The sequence below is a fragment of the Peromyscus eremicus genome, chromosome 5, assembly GCF_949786415.1.
Source record: "Peromyscus eremicus chromosome 5, PerEre_H2_v1, whole genome shotgun sequence".
Taxonomy (NCBI): Eukaryota; Metazoa; Chordata; class Mammalia; order Rodentia; family Cricetidae; genus Peromyscus; species Peromyscus eremicus.
In genome coordinates this window covers 47,587,595-47,614,506 of record NC_081420.1, presented here as the reverse complement: position 1 = coordinate 47,614,506, position 26,912 = coordinate 47,587,595, and the positions used below count along the sequence as shown (strand labels likewise).

The following is a 26,912-nucleotide window of genomic DNA, read 5'->3' as shown; positions in this document are numbered from 1 at the left end:
AAGAATTATGAGGACTCTTTATAGAGAGAGAATCAACACAGTAAATGCACATATGTAAAATATGTAGCTGGATAATTTTGACAAGTATTTCTGTCTCCATGCAACCACCAACCCACTCAGTGTTTCATCATGCCTTTTTCAGACAGCCTCTGTCAGTTGTCCACTGTGAGGTGACTGATGTGCTGATGGCTGGCATCTACGTATAAGTCTGTTTTTCTAGAACTTTGTGTCAGTGATCACACAGTTTGCTCTCTTGTGACTCTGAGTTTGTTGGATCCATTCTGTTGCATCAGTCAGCCAGTCATGTTTATTTTTTACTGATTAGTGTTTTGTTGTATATGTGTAAACAGTTTAATTGTTTACTTGTTGCTTAATCTTTGAGATTGAATGCATTTGGTTATTATAAGTAAAAATGCTATGGACATTCTTATGTCTTTCTGTGGTTGTGTTTACAGTTTTTTAGGCATGCAAATTACTGGTGAAAGGAGAGTTACTTGTGTAACTTTGTAAGAACCTGCAAGTTGTTTTCAGTGGTTGAGCCATTTAAAAAAAAATTTTCATTAGGTAGGTATGAGAATTCTAGTTTTCTATATATTAGTCTCTCTAAGATTTATGCCATCATTCTTCTAATACTAGCCATTTATAAGTAAGCATGAAGAAGTATCTAATTGCATTCCTGACAACTAAGGATGCTGAGAACTTTTTAATGTACTTATTGACCATATATATATTTATATAGATTATATAATGTTTATATTAGTATATAAACATATGTATAATATATAATAATATAATTATATGTAATCTAATGTGTAATTATAAATGTTTATATATAATGACCATATATATATATATATAATACACAAACACATACATAATGATCACTCCTTTTCTGCAAGAGATATGTGGTTATGATACTGGATGTGGTAGATAATACTAAACTATATATATTTTCCCACCTTATATGTAAATATCTGTGGTGAAGTGTAATTTATAAATTAGACAAAGTAAAAGATAAGCAATAATTGATGAAATAGAGCAATTATGGCAATGTACTTTATTAAAAATTATTTAAATTTTATGAGTTACTTCTTGAATTTTTTTTTTCTTTTTGCTATAGTGACTGTCGATAACCAAAACCACAGAAAGTGAAACTATGGAGAAGGGGGACTATTGTACCTTCTTTTGTGAATGTCTAAGTTTGTTCCATTTTGAAAGTCTGACTTTTCTTTGTCATCCATCCAGTTCTTCATGTATTAGAGATAGAAGTCATTGTTAGCATGCAGATATTTTCTTTGTAACAGGCCCCTCCCTCTGTTCCCCCCTGCTCTCCTCTGCTCCCCTTTTCTCTCTTCTTGTGTTTTCTTCTTTTTCTTTTTTAAAGATAGGGTTTTAGCCGGGCGGTGGTGGCACATGCCTTTAATCCCAGCACTCGGGAGGCAGAGCCAGGTGGATCTCTGTGAGTTCGAGGCCAGCCTGGGCTACCAACTGAGTTCCAGGAAAGGCGCAAAGCTACACAGAGAAACCCTGTCTCGAAAAACCAAAATAAATAAATAAATAAATAAATAAAAATAAAAAAAAATAAAGATAGGGTTTTAGTAGGCAATCCATGCCTGCTTCTAATTCTCTCTCCTCCTTCCTTATCCTACCCAGGACTAGACTTAGGTATGTGCCACTGCACCTGGCTGTCTTTTCATTTTTTAAGTGTTTTCTTCTTGCTGTTTGTAGGTGCTAGGGATCAAACTCAGGGCCTCTTGAATGTTAGGCAAACACTAAACCACTGAACTATACTATCAGCCTTAATAGTGTCTTCAAAAAAATAGAGTTTTCTCTTTTACAATGGTATTTTCTGTTCAAAAAATTTATGTCTTACAACCCTAAAGTTGTAAGATATTCTACTTTTAAAGCTATATTCTCAGCCTTCCTAGCCTTTTAGTCTTGTTTTTAACCTTAGACCTGTGATCCAATTTAGATTACTGTTTGGGTAGAGTGTGAGGTAGGCATTACCGTTCTTATGCTCTTCTTCTACACATACCAAATGTTAACAGCATCACTTCTTCTTCAGAGCCTCTTCTTTCCTAGATGAAAACACTGGTGGTCTTGTAACATAACACTGCAGAGCAATTAGAGAATACCCAGATAAACCTATTCATACTATGTTCATGGACTGGGAGAACTCAGTAATGTTAATTCTTTCCAAATTAACTGCATACTTAGTGGTCTGTATCTGAACTTTCTATTCTGTACACTAATTCGTTGTCTGTTCCTTCACCCATACTGTAGTGACTTGATTAGTATGGTTTCCAAGTAAAAGTAAATTCAGAGGGCCTGCACAATGACTTAATTGGTCAAGGCCCTTGACACCAAGCCTAAGCCTCATGATCCGAATTCAATCCTTAGAACACACATGGTGGAAGAAGAGAACTGACTCCTGCAAGTTGTCCTCTGATCTGCATACATGCATCATAGCACAAATACCAGCCCCAAATAAATACATACACACTTACATAAATGTTTTTTAAAAAGTAAATCCAGAAGCAGGTCATGTAAGTTCTCCAGTTTTATTCTAGTTCATCAGCAATGCCCATTCTGTGCCCTTTGGATTTCCATATAAATTTTATTCAGTTTGTCATTTCTGTACAAATACTTGCTGTGCTTTCACTCTGGAGGTGTTGAATCCATAAATCAATTTAGAAAGAATTAGCTCTATTGATTTCTCCTAGTCCATGAACGTGGTATAAATCTGTTAATTTGGGTCTTCTTTGATTCCTCTGCAGTGTTATGTTTTCAGTATAGAGATTGTGTACATATTTTATTCTCTTTTGATGTTATTGCAAAAGTTATTTAAAAATTTAATTTTCCTGTTTGTTGCTTATAGAAATTGAGCTGCTTGTATATTGATGTAGTGCCTTTTTGTTAAATTCATTTATTAGGTCTCAAATTTTTTCTCTAAACTCCTTAGGATTTTTTGTGTTAGCAACTATGCCATTTGTAAATAATGGCAGTTTTGGTTTTTTCCAGTTTTTATACCTTATTTTTTTTTTCCTTTTTGGACTGTCTTCTAACACAGAAGCAAATGGAATTGACAGGTGAGAGTGGACTGATAGCCTTGGGTCTAACCCAAGGGGAGTACACACGTTTCCATTGAATGTGGTTTGATTGCAGTGCTTCTTAGTTGCCTTTCATCAGAATGAGGTTTTCTCCTGTCCCTAGTTCACTGAGAGTTTGTAGCCTTAATAGATGCTGAATTATGGCAAATGTCTTTTTTGCATCTGTTGAGACTATCATTATCTTTCCTCTTAATTCTTTAGTGTGGGTGAAGTACACAGATGGTTTTTAAATGTTGCACTAAGTTTAGATTTCTATGATAAGCCCCATTTGTTAATGATTTATTAAACATAATCATTTTAATCTATTAAATAAGTTATCCTTTTTAAATGGCAAGAGAGCTTCTTTTTAATGGTTAATGGTGACACATTTTAAGTTTATATTCATATACGTACGTACATACATACAAGGTAAAACTCGATTGTGTTTGTAGGTTTCCACCCATTCTGAGGTCCTGAAATGTTTTTATTCTACATGAGTGGTTCATTATTTCCTGGTCTCCAGGATTCTTGGCTTCATGCACTAAAAACAGATTTTTTTTTTTTTTTACTAGAAGTAGGAGACAGAATTCTTCGTTTTTTTCTATCTTTCATCTTTTTAGGTGAAGCTGGTAGTATTTCCGTCCTCTAAAAAAAGTTTTCATACAAGTGTATATTGTATGTTGAACATATTCCCCCATATCCCTTTACCCTTCTTTTTTCTCTCCTCCCACACTGTTTCTTAAAAGTACAACCTTCTTTAAAATGTAGGTTTCTTATGAATCTTAGTGGGATTACCTCTGTATTACAAAAGCCATATCTATAACTGTTTTTGAGACAGACTTTTCTGTACTGTTGTTGAGTTGTTGTTTTTCGTTTGCTTGTTTGTTTTGTTTTGTTTCTTTTGAAATTCTCTATGTAGTTAGTCCTAGCTGTCCTGGAACTTACTGTAGTCTAGGCTGGCCTTGAATTCAGAGATCCTCCTGCCTCTGCCTCCCAAGTGTTGGGATTAAAGGCATGTGTCACCACACTTGGCAATACCTTGTTTTTTAAAGAAATGCAACAGTGGAGTGGAATTATAAAGTATAATGACTGTTTTGAGGGTGATAGCACATACCTATAACTTTAGCACCTGGAATACAAGTATAGGAGGATCACTGTGAGTTCAAGGTCATCTGTGCTACACAGTGAATTTGAAACCAGTCTAGGCTGCATAGTAAAGCCCTGTCTAAAACAGACAAGCAAATCCAACATAATGATAATTAAATGGAGAAGTAAAAATACTGTTTTTCACAGTGATATGTACAGAAATAAAAACAATCAATAGGAAATCTTTTTAACAAAGTACATACTTATTATATGTTTCCTTTAGCTCTGTAGCTATACAGTTAGGATGGAAAAAAGATTAGATAATCCTAATGAAGAAACTTTTTTATATATGTATAATATACATATATTAGAATAAAATTCTTAGAGAAGAAATGAAGAATAGCGATGTGTTAATATGCTCTTGCCATATTATGTTTTTATATTTGGAAAGTTAAATTTAATTAGTATGCCAAGACATTCATTTGTAATACCATTGAATAACTTCAGTAACTTTGTATTACTTTTTAGCTATAATCCATGTTCCTTGATATGTCAAATGTTCCATGACCAGGTCTCCACTGATGCATACCGTTGAACCTCCTAGATATGTGTCTGGACTGGGATCTCAGCCTTTCCCTGATTCACTTGTCCTTCCCTTTCCTCTGACACTACGGCTCCTGGATGCCTAGCATGGAAAGAGCTGTGCCTGGTATTTGCCAAGTAATTGTAACGTGTTTCTTGAACTGAATTGAGAAAGTGGCACCTCAGTGAGAATGACTTCATTATTGATTCTTGTAGGGGAAATTTTAAAGGCATGATCTAGCCTTTTTCTCTTTTAGAAATGAAGACAAAACTGAAGATATTAAGTAAGGGAAGGTATGATAGAGACTCATTTCTCTTTGTCAGGTCATTAGAAAGCCAGAGAATGGCTCTGTGCATGGCCTGTGTTCCCTGATGTGACCTGTGTGGACCTGGGAGGAGGGAACAACTCTATTTCTAGATCCTATAACTATTATGCATACTTTGGATTTGGGGAGATAGAACTAGGGATTCATCTGAAGTAACTAAGCCCTACTTTTCCAGAGTGCCTACAAATAAGAGAAAAATATTTATCGGTCTCAAAGAACAGAGTTACATGTGAAGTTTCTCTGAAGACCAGAAAGGATTTAAAAAAAAGTAGGAATATATAGTACTTTAAAAAGTAATAGAGTGGGTAAAGGTGATTGCTACAGAAACCTGGTGTGCTGGGTTTGACCCCCAGAACTCATGTTCTGGGATGGAAGAAGAGAAACAACTCCACAAAGTTGTTCTCTACCATGCACACATACACTATGTCATGTGCACACAGACACATACATCATCATCATCATCATCATCATTATTGAGAGCTACCGCAATAATGAGTTGTGTTAGAAATACAGTAATGTATTTTGAGTATGAAGTGAAGAATTGTTGCATTAAACTGCCAACATGTTCCTCTTCCCCACCTAGGCCTGCTGTTCTAGCATAGCAGGGTCAAACTCCTAAGATCTGTACTTGCTCCCATCTCATCCTTTCAAGGGCTTGTGGTATATAAGTCTGCATAGTGAACTGGGGGCAACAGGCATGAAATACTGGGGGCGGAGGGCAGTTGTCTCAGGAAGAAGAGGGTAGTGAGCCTCACAGAGCAGACATTGCTGGAGCTAGGCCTTACATGGTAGGAAGGTATTAGGGACGTTCCAGATCGTGTTGAGCAGCAGGCAAAGGCAGGAATGTCAGTTCACATAGCAGTGATGATTTGCCAGTGTACTGCTGTAGAACAAGGACTCACTTAGCAGGACAGTGTGTCTGTTCCGATAGAATCCACTAAAGACTCAGATTAGGACTCTGAAAGATTAATGAACTAAAAAGTTATTTACTTTATTTAAGACTAGGAATCTTTCTTTAACTCCTTTGAGTCTTCAGCCTGCTGTAACAGGGACTCACACTCTGTTCATCCCATTATCACTCCATCAAAGCTGTGACTGTGAATGTTACCAGCACCCTCCAGTTGCTGAAGGCTTTTTAGTCATCATTTTATACAGTTTGAAAATGACAGCTTTCATCCTGTTGAATGCTTTTCCTTTCACCGCTCTCTTCTGTGGTTTCTCTGGTTCCAGCTCTCTCTGTAATAGTCTGTCAGTCTGCTCAACAGGCTTACTTCAGCTGTCCACCCTTACTTCCTTAAAGACTCTTGGAGCTCTGAATACCATTGTCATTAGTTCTCTCTCATTATTCTGCTTGCTCTCTGGAAAACCTCACATATGTCCTAGGCACCCACCCAAATGACCTTCCTATCTTAAGTTCCAGGTCTGTATATTATCTAGTAAAAGTTGTCTCCATTTAGACACCCCCCTAGCATCTCAGACTGCATATGTCTAGAAAATGAATCTGGGCTAATGTGATGGCTCAGCAGGTAAAGGCATCTACTGCTAAGCCTAACAGCACATGCATACTAAATATAATTTTTAAAAATTTAATCAATCATCTTTACCCTAACCTAGTACCCATCTTAGATTTTCTGTCTTATAAAAATATTACCAGCCATCTATTACTTAAACCAGAAAGCTATGAGGACTCTTTTTGTTCCCTCTTGTGCATCATTGAAAACGAACGGTGACCATTTCAGCCCTACCATATAGTTTCTCATATGTCTCCGTATTTGTGGTTGTCAGGTTACTTAGTCATCATCTCACATATGGGTCATGTGACCTTGCTGGGAACATTGGCTATTCCCATGTCCACAGTTCTGCCCAGCAAATTTATTCATGTCATCCTGCTCCCCTCCCCAAGATTGTCGAGAGAAGGAATAACTCCTGGCTTAATTGTTCATTAAATACTTGACCATCATGTCCCAGGTATCCCAGGTGCAGCTGTTTAGTTGCAGTCCTACTTCACACTTCTCATGATTGTTCTTTTTTTTTCTGGACTCCTAAACTCAATACCAGTTCCATACCAGGGTTTAGTTCCAGACTGGGAAGTTTGCTGATACTAAATGCCTTCTGTTGTTCTGTTTGTGTGTATGTATTTTATGCATCAATTAAAGGGAACTTTCCCAACATGCACCGTTTACTTCAATAAGGATAATATAACAAGTCCTTGAATAGAATGTTCAGTCAATATATTTAATTATCTTCACTGATAAATCTTTTTATATGTATTATTAATGTTGCTTTCTCCTTTTAAAATTGTTTTCTGTTTTACATTTAACTACATGAAGACTTACATTATTTCTAGTAACCTTGTTGTTAGTTTACTAACTTATTATAGGCTTTACTTTTTATTTTTACTTAACAAGTCTGTTTTTCATAGGTGATGAATTCTTGCAATGTGCGAGGTGGCAATAACAGCTCTTCTTGGAAATGTTAGCAAGAATGTGCTAAATACCATCACATAATCTTACATTCTTCTATGGTTGGAAAGCTTATAAATTGAAAAGTATCCACAGTTAGACTTGGACTTAAAAGAGGTTAATTTCATCCTCAATTTCTCAAATTTAACCTTTTTTAAGGATAAAACTTGTTTTTTGTTCATTTGAGTTTTAGGAGTGAATGTGCCTTGGGCCCTTAGACCCTGAAAGACCTTTTTGTTTCTGACACAGGCCCTGACATGCAGAGAAGAACTCTTGACTCTTCTTCTGTCGCTCCTTCCCTTGGTGTGGAAGATACCTGTCCAGGAACAGCAGGCAACCGGTATGTCCCTTTTCACAGCTCACTTGAGTTGTCAGAGCCCATTGAGAAAAGAAGTTCCTTTGCAAAGCTACTTCTGCCTGATTGGTTAATGCAGCTTCAGAGTAGTAGATATTGTGGTGATTTATTATCTATCTAGTAGGAAAAATTCACTAGGCAAGCACAATTTTATTTTTCCAGTAATATAAAAACCATGGTGCTTCTGAGAGGCTTACACAAATGACAGTTACAAATACAGGAAGAAGCAGAATACTTACTGAGAGGAGTTGCTAGAATGCTGTAGCATTAGGAAAATGGGTGGTGAAGCCTTTGAAGAAAGGAATTAAAGCTCTTTGCTTGAAGACTGCTACCACCAGTGCTCTAAAAGTGACTTCTGCAATATTTGCTTTAGTTCAGTTTTTCTAATTTTGCTTTTGAAGGATAAATTTGAAGTCATAGTTTGTTTCTAGACTAACTAGAATTATGATGTGGCCAATAAGTAATTTTAATTTCTGATTTTGAAGAATATGCATTTATAAGTACATGAAACTTTAAGTACTTCAGTGGAAAGATAAACAGGTTTTCCCCTGGATTATTTCTGGAATTGTTTGATAATCTCCTGGATTAAAAATAGTCTTCCTGAATTATCTATTAATGCCTGGTTTATATTTTGATGCATATTTGACATAAAGCTCTTTTAATGAAGATATTTAAAGACTTCTAATATTATTTTCCTGATTATTTATTGATTCAGTAAGTACTCTTTTTGTTTTTTTGAGTTTGCAGAATTAAAAACTTGTTAACCATTAGGAGTTGATTACTGCCTTTTTAGGGAGGTCATCTTCGTTGCCGCCATGTTATATTTTGGTGGAATTGGTCCTTTGTAATGTTTGCTCTCATCTGCTTTGTTTTCCCTCTCCTGAACGAAGTACAAGATTCTATTAATGGCTTTTTAGTTATCCCTCCTAAATTAGAACTCTGTTTCCTGTGGATTGTAGCACATATTGCTGCAAAGAGAAAGATTCATTTAACTAGACCCTTTCTCAAAGAAATGATCACTGAATGCTGCCCCAGGCTCTGGGGACTTAGGATGGACTGCTGAGCTCTCTACACTTGGCTAGTTTAGAGAACAAGGCCCCAGAGAAATACTTGGACTGAAGAACTCTTTTAACCCTAGTCTCGACGAATACTTGATATATACTATATGATTTTGAGTTCATTTGGGTGAATATTGAAGTGAGGGAAGCTGCAAGCTAACCATGTGTCTTAATTACAGCATTACTAAAGGTTTATAAATGGTGAGCACAGCAGCCGCATAATTCAGTCTTGTGTTTTGAAATTAGAATGCTGTATATAGGTTCAGCTCATGTTGACTTTCCTAATTCTTTTTTTTCTTGTTCTCAAAATCAATTTGTGTCCCTTGAACTAATGCCACCTGATGTTGAGAGTGAAAAGGATAAGGGTGGATGGAAGTGACCCAGAGATGTAACTAGGGAAAGCAGCCTTGCAGAAAAATTATGCTAGGCCAAACTCACAATGTGGGTTGTAAGAGTCATTGCCCATACGTGTGGTGTTTAATAGGATAGGTACTGATACATTCTAAACTTCTTTCTTGATTTCATTAGATTTTAACTTGCCATTGTCATCTGATATAATCCTGACCAAAGAAAAGAACTCAACTTTGCAAAAGTCAACTCAGGGAAAATTATATTTAGAAGGAAGTGCTCCACCTGGTCCGATTTCTGCAAAAGTAAACCTTTTACGAAAAAGCAGACGACAGCGTAAAAGTACCCATCGCTATTCTGTAAGAGATGCAAGAAAGACACAGCTCTCCACCTCTGACTCCGAAGGCAACTCGGATGAGAAAAGTCCAGTTGTGAGTAAGCACAGGAGGTCCCATGTGCTGCCCCGGCTCCTGATGCAGTCTCCTAAGGAAGATCACCTCATAGCCAAACTTGACCCCTCTGCAACCAAAGAACAGGTCCTTTCTAACACCATGGCTTTGGGAAACTCCAGAGAAGTCATTCCGAGACAGGATTCAAATGGTGACGTGTTAAGTGAGCCAGCTGCCTTGTCTATTCTCAGTAACATGAGTAACTCTCCCTTTGACTTGTGTCACGTTCTGTTGTCGCTGTTGGAGAAGGTCTGTAAGTTTGACATTGCTGTGAATCACAATTCTTCCCTAGCAGCCAGTGTAGTCCCCACACTGACGGAGTTCCTAGCAGGCTTTGGGGACTGCTGTAACCAGGGCGACACTTTGGAGAGACAGGTGGTTTCCGCAGGTTGGACTGAAGAGCCGGTGGCTTTGGTTCAACGGATGCTCTTTCGAACTGTGCTGCATCTTATGTCAGTAGATGTCAGCACAGCAGAGGCAATGCCAGAAAGTCTTAGAAAAAATTTGACTGAATTGCTTAGGGCAGCTTTAAAAATTAGAGCTTGCTTGGAAAGGCAGCCTGACCCTTTCTCACCAAGACAAAAGAAAACACTACAGGAGGTGCAGGAGGGCTTCGAGTTTTCCAAGTATCGTCATAGAGCCCTTCTTCTACCTGAGCTTCTGGAAGGAGTTCTACAGCTCCTTATCTCCTGTCTTCAGAGTGCAGCTTCAAATCCCTTTTACTTCAGTCAAGCCATGGATTTAGTGCAAGAATTTATTCAGCACCAAGGATTTAATCTGTTTGAAACAGCAGTTCTTCAGATGGAATGGCTGCTTTCGAGGGATGGTGTTCCTTCAGAGGCTGCAGAACACTTGAAAACCCTGATAAACAGTGTGATGAAAATAATGAGTACTGTCAAAAAAGTGAAGTCAGAGCAACTTCATCACTCCATGTGCACGAGGAAAAGGCACCGGCGTTGTGAGTATTCCCATTTCATGCAGCACCACCGTGATCTCTCAGGTCTCCTGGTTTCAGCTTTTAAGAACCAGCTTTCTAAAAGTCCCTTTGAAGAGACTGCAGAGGGAGATGTGCAGTATCCCGAGCGGTGCTGCTGCATCGCAGTGTGCGCTCACCAGTGCTTGCGCTTGCTGCAGCAGGCTTCCCTGAGCACCACCTGTGTCCAGATCCTATCAGGGGTACACAGTGTTGGAATCTGTTGTTGTATGGATCCTAAGTCTGTGATTATCCCTTTACTCCATGCTTTTAAATTGCCAGCATTGAAGAATTTTCAGCAGCACATACTGAATGTCCTTAACAAACTTCTTTTGGATCAGTTAGGAGGAGCAGAGATTTCACAGAGAATTAAAAAAGCAGCTTGCAACATCTGTACTGTGGATTCTGACCAGCTGGCTCAGTTAGAGGAGACACTGCAAGGCACCTTATGTGGTGCTGGCCCTTCCTCTGGCTTGCCCAGTCCTTCTTACAGATTTCAAGGGATCCTGCCCAGCAGTGGGTCTGAAGACTTACTGTGGAAATGGGATGCACTGGAAGCTTACCAGAACTTTGTCTTTCAAGAAGACAGATTGCATAACATCCATATTGCAAATCACATTTGCAATTTAATCCAGAAAGGCAATATAGTTGTTCAGTGGAAATTGTATAATTATATTTTTAATCCTGTGCTCCAAAGAGGAGTTGAATTAGTACATCATTGTCAACAGCTCAGCATTACTTCAGCTCAGACTCATATGTGTAGCCAACTGAAACAGTGTTTGCCTCAGGAAGTGCTTCAGATTTATCTAAAAACTCTGCCTATTCTACTTAAATCCAGGTTTGTATGTGTGCATATGTTTTACGGTTGGAGGCGTGCTTTTGAACATGGCATAAAGTGTGTGTGTGTGTGTGTGTGTGTGTGTGTGTGTGTGTGTGTTTAAATTTCTAACCTTGATATCTCCAGGAACTCACCCATAGTATAATCACAGTTACTATATTGCTTTCAAGGATTTTAGTTTGTCCACAAAGCAAGCACTCTTTCCATGTCATGTTTTAAACATTTTAAAATTTACTTTTCTGGGGATAGTTATAGAACAGAGGCTAGAGATACTGATTTTTAACTTCTTAATGGAACAAAAAGGAAAAGTTTTGAATATATTTCTGAGGGAAAGAAACATGTAGAACAAAGATATCTAAGAGCAAAGGCCAGTTCAAATTAATTTTTTGTATTTATTATGTAGCTAGAATATTATAAACCATTAAAACATTTATAAAGATCATGTTAGAACAGGAAAATGCTTATAATATTTTATGAGTAAGATATAAAACTTAAAATGTATTTACAACAGTGTATAGTTTGTACATACATGAAATGTTTAGTTCCCGAGTCAGTGGCATTAAAGAGATCATTTCTTAAATATCGTAGTTACATTTATTACCCAAAGTAGAAAACACACATAAGCAAAAAGAAAGTTTAAATTGTTTCCTATCAATGAATTTTCCAAATTTCATGACTGTTAAGTTTGGGGCACTTTAAAATGATTGTGTATGTAAAGCTTGCTTTAATGGGTAGATTGGCCATTTAAATTAATGCAAATGTCATTTCAAAATAGCATAAAATATAACTGTCACTAGTATCTTTGTGTGTAGTACTTTTTGGTTCATCTTAATACAGCTACTTTAAAACTGACATGGATTCTACCAAGCTACACTCATCTTTCATACCTGCGCTGTTGACTTTGACCAACTCGAAATTTGACCAAATTAGAAGAGAGCTGTAGGGAAACTCACGTGGTGCTAAACCTTCAAGTTGAGAGAATATCCTCCCAAGATTTTCAGCTCTGTAGTGTGGTCCTTTCCCTTCATAGAGTGTAGGTATAAAACAAATGGAAAATCCTGAGCAGAGTGATAGACACACAACCAAGTGAGCAAGTGGACGGATGTATGCTTGCCTTCCTGTACCCACATCAGGGGTAGCTAATGGTTGTGATATTTAGAATTTCTATGAAATTTACTATTTGAAGAAAAAAAAATCTTTCTTTCTTGAGTTGCTTCTTTTAATTGTTCTATATGTAAACATTTCTTTTTAAATGCAGCCAGAGCTGTATATGAGCATGTTAGTGCAATTAGAAAGTAACTTGAGATCTTGATCAGTATCTTAGAACGATTCAAACAGTGAATCAGAGTAGGCAGTGTTTAGTATATACCACACACAGCAATGTCATGTTTACATAGCATATGTAACTATTTATAAATGTTTCACTATGTAATGTAAAATCTTTTGGTTTTTCCTATCTCTCACAGGGTAATAAGAGATTTGTTTTTAAGTTGTAATGGAGTAAACCAAATAATTGAATTAAATTACTTAGATGGCGTTCGAAGTCATTCCCTCAAAGCATTTGAAACTCTGATTATCAGCCTAGGGGAACAACAGAAAGATGCTTCAGTTCCAGGTGTCAATGGGTTAGATGTTGAACAGGAGTTGCCATCCTTAAGTGTGAGTCCTTCTCTCCATAAGCAACAAGCTTCTTCAGATTCTCCTCGGAGCCTCAGTAAGTTTTATGCCAGTCTCAGAGAAGCTTATCCAAAGAAACGGAAGACCATTCACCAGGATGTTCACATCAACACCATAAACCTCTTTCTCTGTGTGGCTTTTTTATGTGTCAGTAAAGAAGCAGATTCTGATCGGGACTCTGCCAATGAGTCAGAAGATACTTCTGGCTATGACAGTACTGCCAGTGAGCCATTAAGTCACATGCTGCCGTGTCTGTCTCTTGAGAACGTCGTCTTACCTCCCCCTGAATGTCTGCACCAAGCAGCAGACATTTGGTCCATGTGTCGTTGGATCTACATGTTGAGTTCAGTCTTCCAGAAACAGTTTCACAGGCTTGGTGGGTTCCGAGTATGCCATGAATTAATATTTATGATAATCCAGAAACTATTCAGAAGTCCTGAAGAGGGGCAAGGAAGAGGGCAGGGAGAAATGAGTGTAAGTGAAAACCAGGAGTTAATCAGAATGTCTCAACCTGAGATGACGTTGAAGGGAGATGTGTCGTCTTCAACAGCACCAGAACTGGGACATCTGAAAAAGAGTGGTGGCAGCTTGGATGAGTTAGAGTCACAGCCTATGTTTCCCACAAGTGTAGAGCCGACTTTGGCTACCGAAGCTGTTCCTGGGGAAGCAAAGGCATTTACGAGTCAAGAAAGTGAGACCTCTCTCCAGAGTATTCGACTTTTAGAGTCCCTCCTGGCCATTTGTCTTCATAGCTCCAGAGCCAGTCAACAGAAGATGGATTTGGAGCTACCTCCTCAGGTGATGCTTTGTCCTTAGTCCAGCTCATGTAACATATATGTGTATTGTATTATAGACAAATGTAGTAATATACACTATACATGTTATAACAATAGTGTCAATTTATTCTGCCACATATTTAAATTTTTATTTTCATGTATTAATTATATATAAATCTGAAACTCATCATAACAGTTTTTTTTTTTGTTTTTTTTTTTTTGTTTTTTTGTTTTTTTTTTTTTCGGTTTTTCGAGACAGGGTTTCTCTGTGTAGCTTTGTGCCTTTCCTGGGACTCACTTGGTAGTCCAGGCTGGCCTCGAACTCACAGAGATCCGCCTGGCTCTGCCTCCCGAGTGCTGGGATTAAAGGCGTGCGCCACCACCGCCCGGCCATAACAGTTTTATGTATAGTGTGTTTATATCAATTTGCCCTCCGTGCCCTCTTTCCCCTCCCACTTCCACTCATCCCCTTTCTCTTCCCAGCCGGTTCCTTTTCGTGTGTGTGTGTGTGTGTGTGTGTGTGTGTGTGTGTGTGTGTGTGTGTGTGTGTAAGTAACCCATTGCATTTTATTAGGGTTTTTTATAAGATTCTGGATGAGGAGTTATTTACTAGAGCTGGAGTTCCTTGCCAGTAGTTATACCACAGTAGAAAATGTCTTTCCCATTCCCAGTAACCATTAATTCCTTCTAGATACTGAGAGGGTTGGGAGCTCAGGAGCTCTTCTCCCTATTAAATCCACAAGGAGGGGAGAGGCCTCATGGTCCTCCCTCCTCCTGTTTGCTACATACTTTGTTTTTAGAAAGTCCTTTTGTGCTTAGTAGGATACCAAGTGTGGAGGACACAATGAGGCACAAAAACAGTTCTTACTCTAAAGAAGCTTACTGTTTAGTTTTCTGCAAAAATTCCCTTGGGATAGTTTATGAATTAAGTCTTAAATGAGTAGTTATGGATGTTGTGTTTTAGAGTTAAAAGTTCACAGTCTTTGTGATACCGTTGGGTACCCTGCTTCTGTTTCCTGACCTTTGTTTATGGCTCTGGTATGGTCATCATCTGGTCTGTACCTATTTGTTTTATATGTTAGACTTAGAATTCCTTAAAAGAAAAGGAGGTTTTTTTACCCACTGTTATAGAGATCTAGGCAAGCAGTAATAACTTCATTCAAAGGGCAGAACTGAAGGCACAAGAAAAAAAATAATTAGAACTGCTTCTTAGACTCTTAGAGGATCTCTAAGAATAAGGACTTAGCAAACTCTAGAGATAATTAAAACTCTGAAGTTTCAAAGAATGATTTTGTAAAATTTTAAGATTTATTTATTTTTTTATTTTATGTGTATGAGTATTTTGCCCAAATGTATGTCTGAGCACTATGTGGGCACAGTGCCTGAGGAGGTGAGGAGAGAGGACATTGGATTCCCTGGAACTGGAGTTACAGGCTGTTGTGAACCACCATATCGGTTCTGGGAATGGAACCTAGGACCTCTATAAGGACTCTTAACCATTGAGCCATCTCCCCAGCCCCCAAAGAGTGAATTTTTTATGATTCAAATCATTTAAAGCACATTGAAATTTAAATTTATAAATAAAAATTTAACAGTTTTTAAATAGTAAGATATTTGGATAAGAGCTCAAATTTTATACAGTTTGCCTTCATATCAATTACAAATAAATGGATTTTCCCCCCTGCTTGTTGTAATCCATTTTGTCACTGTTTTTTTTTTTAAAGGATGTTATTGATATTCTTAGTCTCTCATTTTATCTTAGAGCTTGTCTGTGGAAAATATATTATGTGAAATGAGGGAATACCTTTCCCAGTCCAAGGTGACGGAAACAGAATTAGCAAAGCCTTTATTTGATGCCCTGCTTCGAGTAGCCCTGGGGAATCATTCCACAGATCTGGATCCTGGTGATACTGTGACTGAGAAGGTATGAGCCCATGTGTCGTGTTTTCAAGTACGCCCAGTAGAGACGAGAGCATGCAGGGTGGGGCTGGGACACTGGTTTAGCTCACAGGGACATGGATTTTGATCAGGTGAGTTCCTTGGTCCATTCTCCATCATTCGGAATAGGTAGTATTTCACCATTGTTCTGCCTTGAAGAAAAGCAGGATGTCAATACAGTATGCTTCAGTTAATCTAATCTGGGAGTTTTTTCATAATTGTTCTCAATAAGGCAAAAATGTATTAAGGTTTGACAATCTTACATATAACTGATAATCTTTTTTCCCCTAAAAGATTTTAGTTTGGAAAATTTCAAATCTGAACAGAAGCAGCACAGCACCCTTCCCTGAGCCAGCTACTTCCACGGTTGACTGCTCAGCATCAACATGTTTTCTCCCTCCCTAACTCCCATATCTTTTTTCTTTCTTGGAGTATTTTAAAGAAAATCCTGGTTTGCAGCAGCTGATAATCTTTAAATGATAATTCAGGAATAGTGATGTTTAGCTATCTTATCTGGTCCTGTATTGGTACAGCTAATATTTCCAGAACTCTCTACAGACTTTGATTTTAAAATATTCAGCATAAAAATGACCAATACTCATATATAAGACAACAGGAGATTTTGAGCTCTGTTAACATTTTTTCCAAAGTAACTATTTTAAATTTTTTTCTTGAAACTATATGATGTTCATTTTAACTTATTTCTCTTCCTGGTTATGCTTCTTTTACTTTGGTTAACTGTCGTTAGCTTTCATCTTTATTTTAACCTTTGGTCTAGTAATATATTTGATATTTTATTACATTTGCCATAATAGTCCATGTTGCTGTTTTCCATAATTTTAAAGCTTATTGGCTTTAAAAATTGACTTTAAAGCTTATAACTTCAATTTATTGTTGAATCAAATGGCAGACTAAAACAAATTAAAATATCAATTTTATGTTACCTTTTATTGCTGTTGCAATGATAAAGTATTTTGAGCTTTCATAAACGCAAATAGATCCTAAGGTGAAGGTATCAGTAACATTTTTATAAGGAAAAAAAAATGAGCTGGGCAATGGTGATGCATGCCTTTAATCCCAGCACTCAGGAGGCAGAGGCAGGTGGATCTCTGTGAGTTTAAGGCCAGCCTGGTCTACATACAAAGTGAGTTCCAGGACAGACTCTAAAGCTACACAAAGAAACCCTGTCTCGGGGAAAAAAAAAAAAAAAAAGAACAAAACAAAACAAAAGTCTTGCTACAGGTATTGGACAGGAAATTGATGCTGGAACCCTTGATTTCTGAGATGCTTATATGTAGACATTTGCATTCTGAAATTTTTATTTCACTTGGAAGATTGTTTTAGCTTTTCCAGTTATTTAGTTTATGAAGCATTTAATTAAAAAATAATTTTGGTAAATTGTTCCTATCAACAATAAGTGAAAATAATATATGTTTATTATTAGGAGTAAGTCTGTGCAATAGAATACTGCCTTGTTGTGGTTTTCAGTCATTCTCTATTGTGTAACTAGAGTGAAAGTTCCTAAGGAGATTTATTTTTCAGAGAAACAAAAGTGACCAATGGTTTTTTCTGCTACAGCCCTTTGATCTGAGTTATCTGAGAGAGTTTGGGAAATATTGCTGAGTCAATTTCATATTTTTCAGTGACTACTGATTACTAAGATTTTTTTTCTCTTAAACAAATATTGAGATTGTTCTTCAAGTGACTTTTGAGCAATAAGTATTCTGTTACTGAAAAATGAGTCAGTGTCACAACTCTCGCCGTTGACTTACATTGGCCTTCTAGAGTCATCAGTCTGAGGAAGAACTGTTGTCCCAGCCTGGAGATTTTTCTGAAGAAACTGAGGATTCTCAATGTTGTAGTCTGAAACTTCTGGGCGAGGAAGAAGGTTATGAAGCGGATAGTGAAAGTAATCCTGAGGATGGCGACGCCCAAGATGATGGTAAAAATGTCTGTGATGCTTGTGATTGCATTGCCGTCAGGTTGTAAATTAGCAAAATGCTTCATCATGTCGCTACCCAGAGGCCTTACAGTTTTCAAAAGGCATCATTTTATCTGGTCATCACAACAAACCTGCCATTTAAATGTAATTTCAACAGTGGGATCAAAACTATGGAGATAGCTTCAGTGAAAGAGCACTTACTTAGCAAGCCTAAAGTCCCAGATATGATTGATCCCTTACACTGTAAGGAGAAACAAAACAAAAACCCTTCTTGTCTAAAACAAGTAGGTGCCTAAGAATAAGAATGAAGGAGAAAGTCCTTATTTTAATATGCATTCCAGCAGAAAAGAACAGCAGTGTCCAGAAATAGACAGCACAAGGAAAAGCAGGTGATGACCTGTCATTGGCTAGCCAGGGAAGCCCTTTCTGAAGAGGTGATATGTATTTTGAAATCTCACTGTCAGTGACATCCAGGGGTGTCCTTGGTCATTTCCTGTAGACTAACCTGTCTTTAGAATGGAACTGTGTTTGCATGTGATCTTTTGTGCTGGCTGTGCAGCTTGGATAGAGTGAGAAAGATGGTCTGTTTGTTTGTTTTATGTCAGCTTTACACGAGCTAGAGTCAGTTGAGAAGAGGGAACTTCAACTGAGTAAAGACCTCCATGAGACTGGCCTGTGGACAAGCCTGTGGTCCATTTTCTTAATTAGTTCTGTGGGAGGGCTCAGCCCATTGTAGGTACCACTCTTGGGCAGACGGTCCTGGGATATATAAGAAAGCTGGCAGTGCAAGCCATGGGGAACAAGTCAGTAAGCAGCACTCCTCCATGGCTTCTGCTTCCGTTCCTGCCTCCACGTTACTGCCCTGAGTTCTGGCCCTGACTTCCTTCAGTGATGGAGCATGACCTGAGAGTTGTAAGCTGAAATAAACCCTTACCTTCCCAACTTGCTTTTTGTAGTGGTGTTTTATTACAGCAATAGAAAGCCTAACTGAGACAGATTATGTGAGCCAAAAGATTTTGTGAGGGCTCTTTCTTTTTAGATACTGGCCTTGGGACTTTCCCAGTCTTTAAATTTACAGTAGTTTATTCTTGCTAGAAATAAATTTTCTCTTTTTCATGGAGGGAATAAGAACAATCACTGATTTTAAAGTTGAAAGGTATAATGGACCTATAGTCTGTGCTTTTTGAAAAAAATATTTGTTTAATGGTAGTTTTATCATAACCTAGATATAACTTTACAGTGGTAGATTTCCTTTGTGTGCTTGTTAACTAAATCTCAATGTAAAGATGTCTAGTCTAGGTAGAAATTTATAAATTTCTTTACTAAGTGAAATTTACTATGTGTGTGTTATATGTACATGTTCTTATGGGTATGTGCATACATGTGTATGAGTGTGCATCTATGTGTGTGCCTGTGGAGGCTAGAGGCCCACATCAAGGGTTTTCTTCAATCATTTTTCATCTTTTATTTATTTATTTATTTTTCGAGACAAGGTCTTACTGTGTAGCTCTGGCTGTGTTGGAACTCACTATGTAGACCAGGCTGGCCTCAAACTCTGTTTTATTTATTTATATGATTATTGTGTGGGTATATATAATGTAGGGGGACAAGCACATGTGTGCCATGGTGTGTGTTTGGTCAAAGGACAACCCTGTGGAGTCAGTTCTCTCTTTTCACCTATCCATGGGTTCCAGGGTTCAAACTCAGGTTGTAGTAATACTTGTATGGCAAGCACCTTTACGTACTGAGTCATCTCACCTGCCTCCTTGATCTTATTTCTTTGAGACAGTCTCGGACTGAACCTAGAGCTTGCTGATTCTGATTAAGCTGGCTGGCCAGTGAGCTCCAGGCATTCACTTGCCCTAGGCCTGGTATTACCGATTCTTGGCACAAACACCCAGCTTTTTGTATGGGTGCTAAGAGTCGAAACTTGGGTCCTCATGATTGCGTAGCAAGCACTTTTCCAAGCCCTTGTATAAACACTTTTAAAGAGTGCAGCAGACCCTGTTAAGGTCAGTCAGTAAGACAGTCATAAGAGGACAATGTTTAGACTTCAACAAACTAAGCCTGCTATTAACACAGAAATAGGGGCAGACAAAATAAACTACACTATGATTTAGATATTTTGGGGTCAGAAAGTTTGGGGTAATTTTTTCCAGTTGTGTCAACAGAATGTGTTAAATCTATATCTGTAAATCTGTTGGCAATATTTGTAGTTTCATTGAAGATCAGAATTACTTTCAAAGTTAAACTATCCATAAGACTTGATTGCTCAAGATACAAACCCTAATCTACATTAAGGTTGCAGGAAAATGCTTTGTGAACATTTTAATAAAAACAGCACAGTTTTCATTAAATGTTTTTAGTGATGAGTTAGGGTTGAAATATTCAGTTTTTGGGAAATAAAAACATTCTTTTTTTTCCTTTTTCAGGAGTAGAACTAAAACCTGAAGCAGAAGGTTTCAGTGCATCGATTATTCCAAACAACCTACTTGAAAACCTCACTCACGGAGAGATAATATACCCTGAGATCTGTATGCTGGAATTAAATTTGCTTTCTACTAGCAAAGCTAAACTTGATGTGCTTGCTCATGTGTTTGAGAGCTTTCTGAAAATTGCCAGGCAGAAGGAAAAGAACATTTCTCTGCTCATGCAACAGGTAAAAGATGTACTAAGTTGAATCAGTATTTATCACACTCATGCCCCGATTATTCATTTCCTTATATAATAACCCAACTTGTCTGAAAATTATTTGAGATGATTACTTAACTTTTGTTATGCCTTCACTGTGTTTTGACTTTCAAGTGATTTTCTAAAATCATCTAATTTTGTATTTCTGTGATAAGTAGCATAAAATCAATATTGTCAGTAGCTAAACAGTAGTATATCCTGAGAGCAGATCTTAAAACTTGCATTTAATCCTACAACAGTATTCTTTTCAGTCTTTTAAACTCTTTCTCTCTCTCTCTCTCTCTCTCTCTCTCTCTCTCTCTCTCTCTCTCTCTCTCTCCCACACACACACACACATACATACACACACACACACACACACACACACACACACACACAGAGGCCTTTATGAAATAATTTATCATGATGTTGCAGTTGTATTGTGCTTTTATGAAGTTAAACATTTAATTTCTTATGTTTCATTTTTTAATCTTCAGGGAACTGTAAAAATCCTTCTAGGAGGGTTCTTGAATATTTTAACACAAACTAATTCTGATTTTCAAGGTGAGTTGAACCTGGTGTAAGAAAATAGCTTTTTAATTACTGTGATATTGTATGAAGAATTAATGATTATGGCTTCCGCTAGCATATTGCTCTGTGGTTTCCAAATTTTTATATGTATCATCTTAATTGTTCCTCACGTTCAATGAAATACAAGTATTTTTATTGAAAAGAGGGAAAATGTAAATTCCAAGGCCTGAAGTAAGTTGTTTAGTAGCTTCCTAGAGAGTGTGACCTGGTATGAACAGTGTACTGCATCATCTGTTGTTCTTTTCTCTACTTAGTACTTTCTCAGACATTTCAGGAATTCATCATGAAAATTAATGTGATTTATGACCACAGTAAATCTAAATTATAGTTGGAGGATTAAGGCTAATATATGTGAAATGTTAATTTGTGTTTGTGTAATGCTTCTTTCCTCCAAGTTAAATTCACATGTTTTTGTCAGGAATACCCAATATTAGTGTTGAGTCCCCTAGAGGATATCATATCAAAGACTTTGTGATGTCTATGTCTTATAATTAGGGATGTTAATTTTAATCAGGTTAAGATGGTCTACCAGGTTTTTCTATTGTAATTTCTAAGTATCTTATGGGTAGCAACTTGAAAGTATGTAAATTTCTCTTTTCTCACATTTTAGCCCACAGTTTTTAGCATTAACTGGTAATTGTGCCTGAAAAGAGTAGTACTGTAATGTTTGCCAAATAGTGATTTTCTTTTTCTGGCTTTCTTTGTACATTTATGAATTGGGATTGTATGATAAGGAAAAGCTTTCTCTTCTCCATTTTCTTACTTAATGTGTGAGTATGTTGTGCTCATGTTACATTCTTTCTTACCAGTTTTCTCATTATGAATATTTAACACTGGTATGACATATTAAAGTTTATAAACCTCCATTAGACCTTATTGTTATCTGACATTCATAGCATATTCAGTTTTTCCTCAATTGTTACCTAATGTCCTTTTTTTGTTCAAAGAGCTCTTCCAGGATACATTACAAATCAACTGTTGTATTTCCTTGTTTTTGTTGATATGCCTTTTCTCTCAAGCCCAGGATAGACTGATTCATGATCACAAAGATTTTATTTCTAAAAATTTTTTTCTCCTCTCCATATTCTTTGCTCTTTATTTTCTTGCATATGAGTTGTAATCTTGGGCTTTGAAGTTGAGTCCTACCATGTTTCGTATCTCATGTATTTCTCCTTTTGTGTTATATTCTGGGAGTTTTTAAAAAATTCTATTCACATTTTATCCAGATTTTAATTTTGGTAACTGCCCATTGTCTTAGTTCCTTTTCTGTTCCTGTGACAAAACACCATGACCAAAGCAACTTATAGAAGAAAGCATTTAATGGGGGCTTACAGTTTCAGAGAGTGAATCCCTAACCATCATGACAGGGAACATGGCAGCAGGCAGGCAGGCATGGCCCTAGGGCAGTAGCAGAGAACTTACATCTGATCCATAGCAGGAAGCAGGGAGAGAGAAAGCTAACTGGGAAAGGTGTAGGCTGTCGAAATCTCAAAGCCCAACCCCAGTAAAACATCTCCTCCAACAAGGTCACACTTCCTAATCCTTCTCAAACAGTTCCATCAAACAGATAATCCTACCAGGGCCAGTCACACTCAAACCACACCAGTTTTACAGTTAAGAGGTCCTTTGGCTTGATTATTTTTTGTTTTTTAAAATTAATGTGCATGCATGCGTGCGTGCGTGTGTGTGTGTGTGTGTGTGTGTGTGTGTGTGTGTGTGTGTGTCCTCGTGTCCCCATTCTCTCAATCACACTGAAACCTGTCAGGTTTTGATTTTTAGTGTAACTTAGTGATTTTTTTTATTGATTCTTTGAGAGTTTCATGTCATGCACCCCAATCCCACTCATTTCCTGCCCTCTACCCTTGTATCTCCCCCCAAATAAAAAAAAATTGGGCTCCCCCCAAATAAAAAAAAATTGGTCCTCCATCTTTCCCACTTCTCCACACATTCGTCATAGTGGCCTTGGGAGCTGCAGTGAATCACGCAGCATATGCTTTGCCCAAACAGCTTTACTTGCAAATGTTCATCTCAGTGAGTCATGGTCTGGTTCAAGGCCTCTGACTTCTGATTCACCATCAATACTGGAGCCTCACTGAGACTCCTCTTGGATATCCTGCTGTTGCTCCAAATCATGGAGATCCTGCAGCTGTGATTCCTCAGGACCAGTCAGTCCCTTTAGGTGCTCCAGCAGGTCATAGATGGGGTAGATCTTGGGATAGGCCAACTCAAAGCCCTGGGTAGTAGCTGATTTGGTCAGTCTGGGCCTCTGGGACTCCCCACCATCCCTTTAGGTGAGGGTCAGGGCCAGTTCTCCATTCCAGTGGCTGGCATGGGGGAGGGAGGACAGTTCTCCTAGGGCTTTGGAAGGTTGGGGCAGGCTTTTTCATGCCCATGTCTTTGGGGCCAGTTTGTGATGGGGGCAGCTATCCCACTAAGTTGGGCAAGGGGAAACCTGTCAAAAAACAAAAACAGAAAATAGAAGCACACATTGATTGTGTTACTTTTCTATTCAAAACCTTTACTAGACTTACATTAATTACCTGAGGGTAAATAAAATCCATGCCACCTGGCAAGCTGTCCTCTCAGAGGACACTTCCTCTTACACCATTCTGTCTGTTCATTGCCTTTGTGAAACAGGCTAGTCTGTTTCTAGTATTAAACCTCCAGTCCTTTAGGATGCACCTCAGGTTTTACATCAGTATTGTTTTTGTCATGTCTAAAGTGGAGAGAAGAATTCATACTTTCTGTTTTGGAGTGAGGAGCAGCTGAGGCGTACATGTAAAAATATACTTGAAGCACTGTAAAATGATCTATAAAAATAGTTGTTATTTTAAAGAATTTTTATGAATTAGTGTACCATTGCTTTTGTTTATGCTAAACTCTTTAGCAGAATAAAGAACATGGTTAAAATAAATAGCTTGTGGTATTTATGTAATCTTGCTATTTTTTTACTTTTGTCATTTAATTTCTAAGTAATATGTGGTAGTTATAATATAAACAATCTGTTGTTTTATAAGTGTTGGTTCATTTGCCTTTAGTTATTTTGCTATTTCTTTAGCAGTTTTTATGAGTACTAACTAGATTGTTTATAATCATTCCACATGAAAGAATAGGTTTTTTTATTTCTTTAAATGAAAATTGCTTATATCTTCCTTGAATTAAATGTGTACTGGCTTTAATTTTTTTCCTCTTTTTAAAATTTAGCATGCCAGAGAGTATTGGTGGATCTTTTGGTGTCTTTGATGAGTTCAAGAACGTGTTCAGAAGAGCTAACCCTTCTTTTGAGAATATTTCTGGAAAAGTCTCCTTGTACAGTAAATATGCTAGAATTTCTTACATTTTTACTAATTCTTTAATAGAATGTATATTTTACTAATTTGTAAATCACTAAGCTTTTGATATTGTAATTACTATTTAGCCAGTTCCATGTTTTATGTTTGACAGATTCAGTTATATTATCTGTGTATATCTTAACCATTTCAGTTTGGTTTGGACTAACCAGTCACCTTTAGCTCTATGTCAACTCCAACCTTTGTGCTTGAGAAATGCTGTGCTTTTATTTACTAAAGAGAATTTAAGTATGAGTAACATCAGTCATCCCAAATTTGTCCTTTTTCTAAGGAACCACTATCTGTTCTTTAGTTGAGTATTCTCTTTCCCATTGCTGTATAGGTTAGTGGTTCTTAGCTAGGAAGCTCATTTTTATAATGCAGTCTGGACTGGAAGACTCTGCAGATGAGTCTAGAATGTGGAGGCTGCCTGATGTGAAGCAGGATGAGCAGAGCCCTGTCCACTTCACTGCCCATTTCTTCACCACTTCAGTCTCAAGGCCCCATGGAAGCTCTGTCAGACACCAGTGTGGGTCATTGAGGGCTGCCTCTGTATTGACTGGTTATTTCTAGAGCTTGTCTTCAGCACACTTTCCCTCACCATGGTCGACATTGAAGATTATTTTATGCATGAGTAAGGCATTGCACTAGGCTAATCTTTCATACTTTTTAACTTAGCTCTCTTTGGTCATTGTCCTGCTTTTAATTAAGTGTGCATTTCAACATTCCATCTCTAACCTTTTTTGTATTCCATTTAAGCAAAAAAACCTTAAAATTTACTTCACTTCCCCAGAAATAATGAAAGAAATTTTCCTTGGCTTGGAAAAAAAAAACATGTGAAATAACTTAGATAGTAATTGGGCATTCAATTTTATGTAGTTTATCGTTTAGGAATCTGGAGAGTTTGTAAAATTATATCCCCTCACTTAAAAATATTTGAGCCATGGGACTAGACAGATGTTTCAGTGACTAGAGTGCTTGCTGCTCAGTCATGAAGGGCAGAGTTCAGATCCCGCACCCACCTCAGGCAGCTTACAAATACCTGTAACTCCAGCTTCAAGGGATCTGATCCCATTTTCTGGCTTCTTCAGGCACCTGCTCAGGCAGGCAGGCATGTATGCATGCATACATGCACGCACACATGCTAATAAAAATAAATCTTAAAAATAATTTTGAGAGAAATACCATGAGGAAGTAATAACCTTGTTTTATAGAATAATTCCTGATATAATTATTGTATTTCATGTATGATACTTAAAAGCTACTCATGCATATTAGATTTATACTGTTAAATACCAAAATTTAAACCAAATTTATCAAAAGATTACATAATAATTAAATCTCTATATCTTAAGTAAAAACTAAAGTTTTGAAGATATGGTAGATATACTATTGAAATTGAAAGGCTATTATTTACAGGTATGTTTGTATTTTTACTTACAATGTGAATTTTGAGATCATTATGTATCTGGTTGCAAGATTGTAATCTTTTCCTTGTTTTTCTTTTTTTCTAGGAAATTCTTCTCCTTGGTATTCAGAAAATTGTTGAGAGTGATTTTACTCTGAGCCCTTCACAGTATCTAACTTTCCCTTTGCTGCACACCCCAAGTTTAAGCAATGGTGTCTCACCGCAAAAGTCTCCCGGGATTCTTAACAGTAAAGCCTTAGGCTTATTGAGAAGGGCGCGGATCTCCCGAGGGAAGAAGGAGGCTGACAGAGAGAGTTTTCCCTCTGGGCTGCTTTCCTCTTGGCACATAGCCCCAATCCACCTGCCATTGCTGGGGCAGAACTGCTGGCCACACCTGTCAGAAGGATTTAGTGTCTCTCTGTGGTTTAATGTGGAGTATATCCATGAATCTGAGAGTGCTGCAGAAAGAGGAAAGAAGGTAAAGAAAAGAAACCAGCCATCCGTTCTACAGGACGGCAGTTTGGAAGCAGCAGGTATGGTGGCAGGGGTCTGATCTGTACACAAACTCTTCAGATAGCCCTTTGCTGAGCTGGGAGGATATTTGGCAGTGTTTTAATGTGTTCTTTTCACTTTAAAGGCCATTCTTAACTACTGAATTACCAAAGCCTGAGATTTTGACAGCCTTGAAATCTCCATTTTCTTCTAAAGCTTAGATGTGGAAGGGTTATAGAGGCCCTGTATCTACAACTGCTGCTGAAGTTAGCAGTCCCATTATTGTGATGGTGTGGCCCCTGAGTCTAGGAAAGGAATAAGTAAAACCCTACAGCCACTTTTATTTCAGGTTCTGCTCCTTCTGTGTCTTACCTTGGTGGCTCCTAGTTCCTATCCCTGAACAGTTGTATGCAACAGTCCTTCTCCAAAGTTAGGACAGAGTTTACCCATAACTGAAAAATTAGTTAGGCTGCATTGAAACTGCATCTCGTTTTTGTTCTCTTCTTTCTTAGGCATGCAACAG

General features: G+C 37.6%; 1 protein-coding gene across 1 annotated transcript in view; it reads left to right on the top strand.

Moving 5' to 3' along the window:
- Positions 1-26,912, top strand: part of Lyst (lysosomal trafficking regulator) — a 109,705-nt gene that overhangs the window by 6,236 nt on the left and 76,557 nt on the right. The window contains exons 3-11 of the mRNA XM_059263013.1: positions 7,795-7,885; positions 9,487-11,566; positions 13,033-14,041; positions 15,782-15,943; positions 17,743-17,899; positions 20,332-20,558; positions 21,067-21,133; positions 24,365-24,474; positions 26,004-26,430. Coding sequence (XP_059118996.1) covers positions 7,795-7,885; positions 9,487-11,566; positions 13,033-14,041; positions 15,782-15,943; positions 17,743-17,899; positions 20,332-20,558; positions 21,067-21,133; positions 24,365-24,474; positions 26,004-26,430 — 4,330 coding nt within the window. The remainder of the gene's footprint in view (positions 1-7,794; positions 7,886-9,486; positions 11,567-13,032; positions 14,042-15,781; positions 15,944-17,742; positions 17,900-20,331; positions 20,559-21,066; positions 21,134-24,364; positions 24,475-26,003; positions 26,431-26,912) is intronic.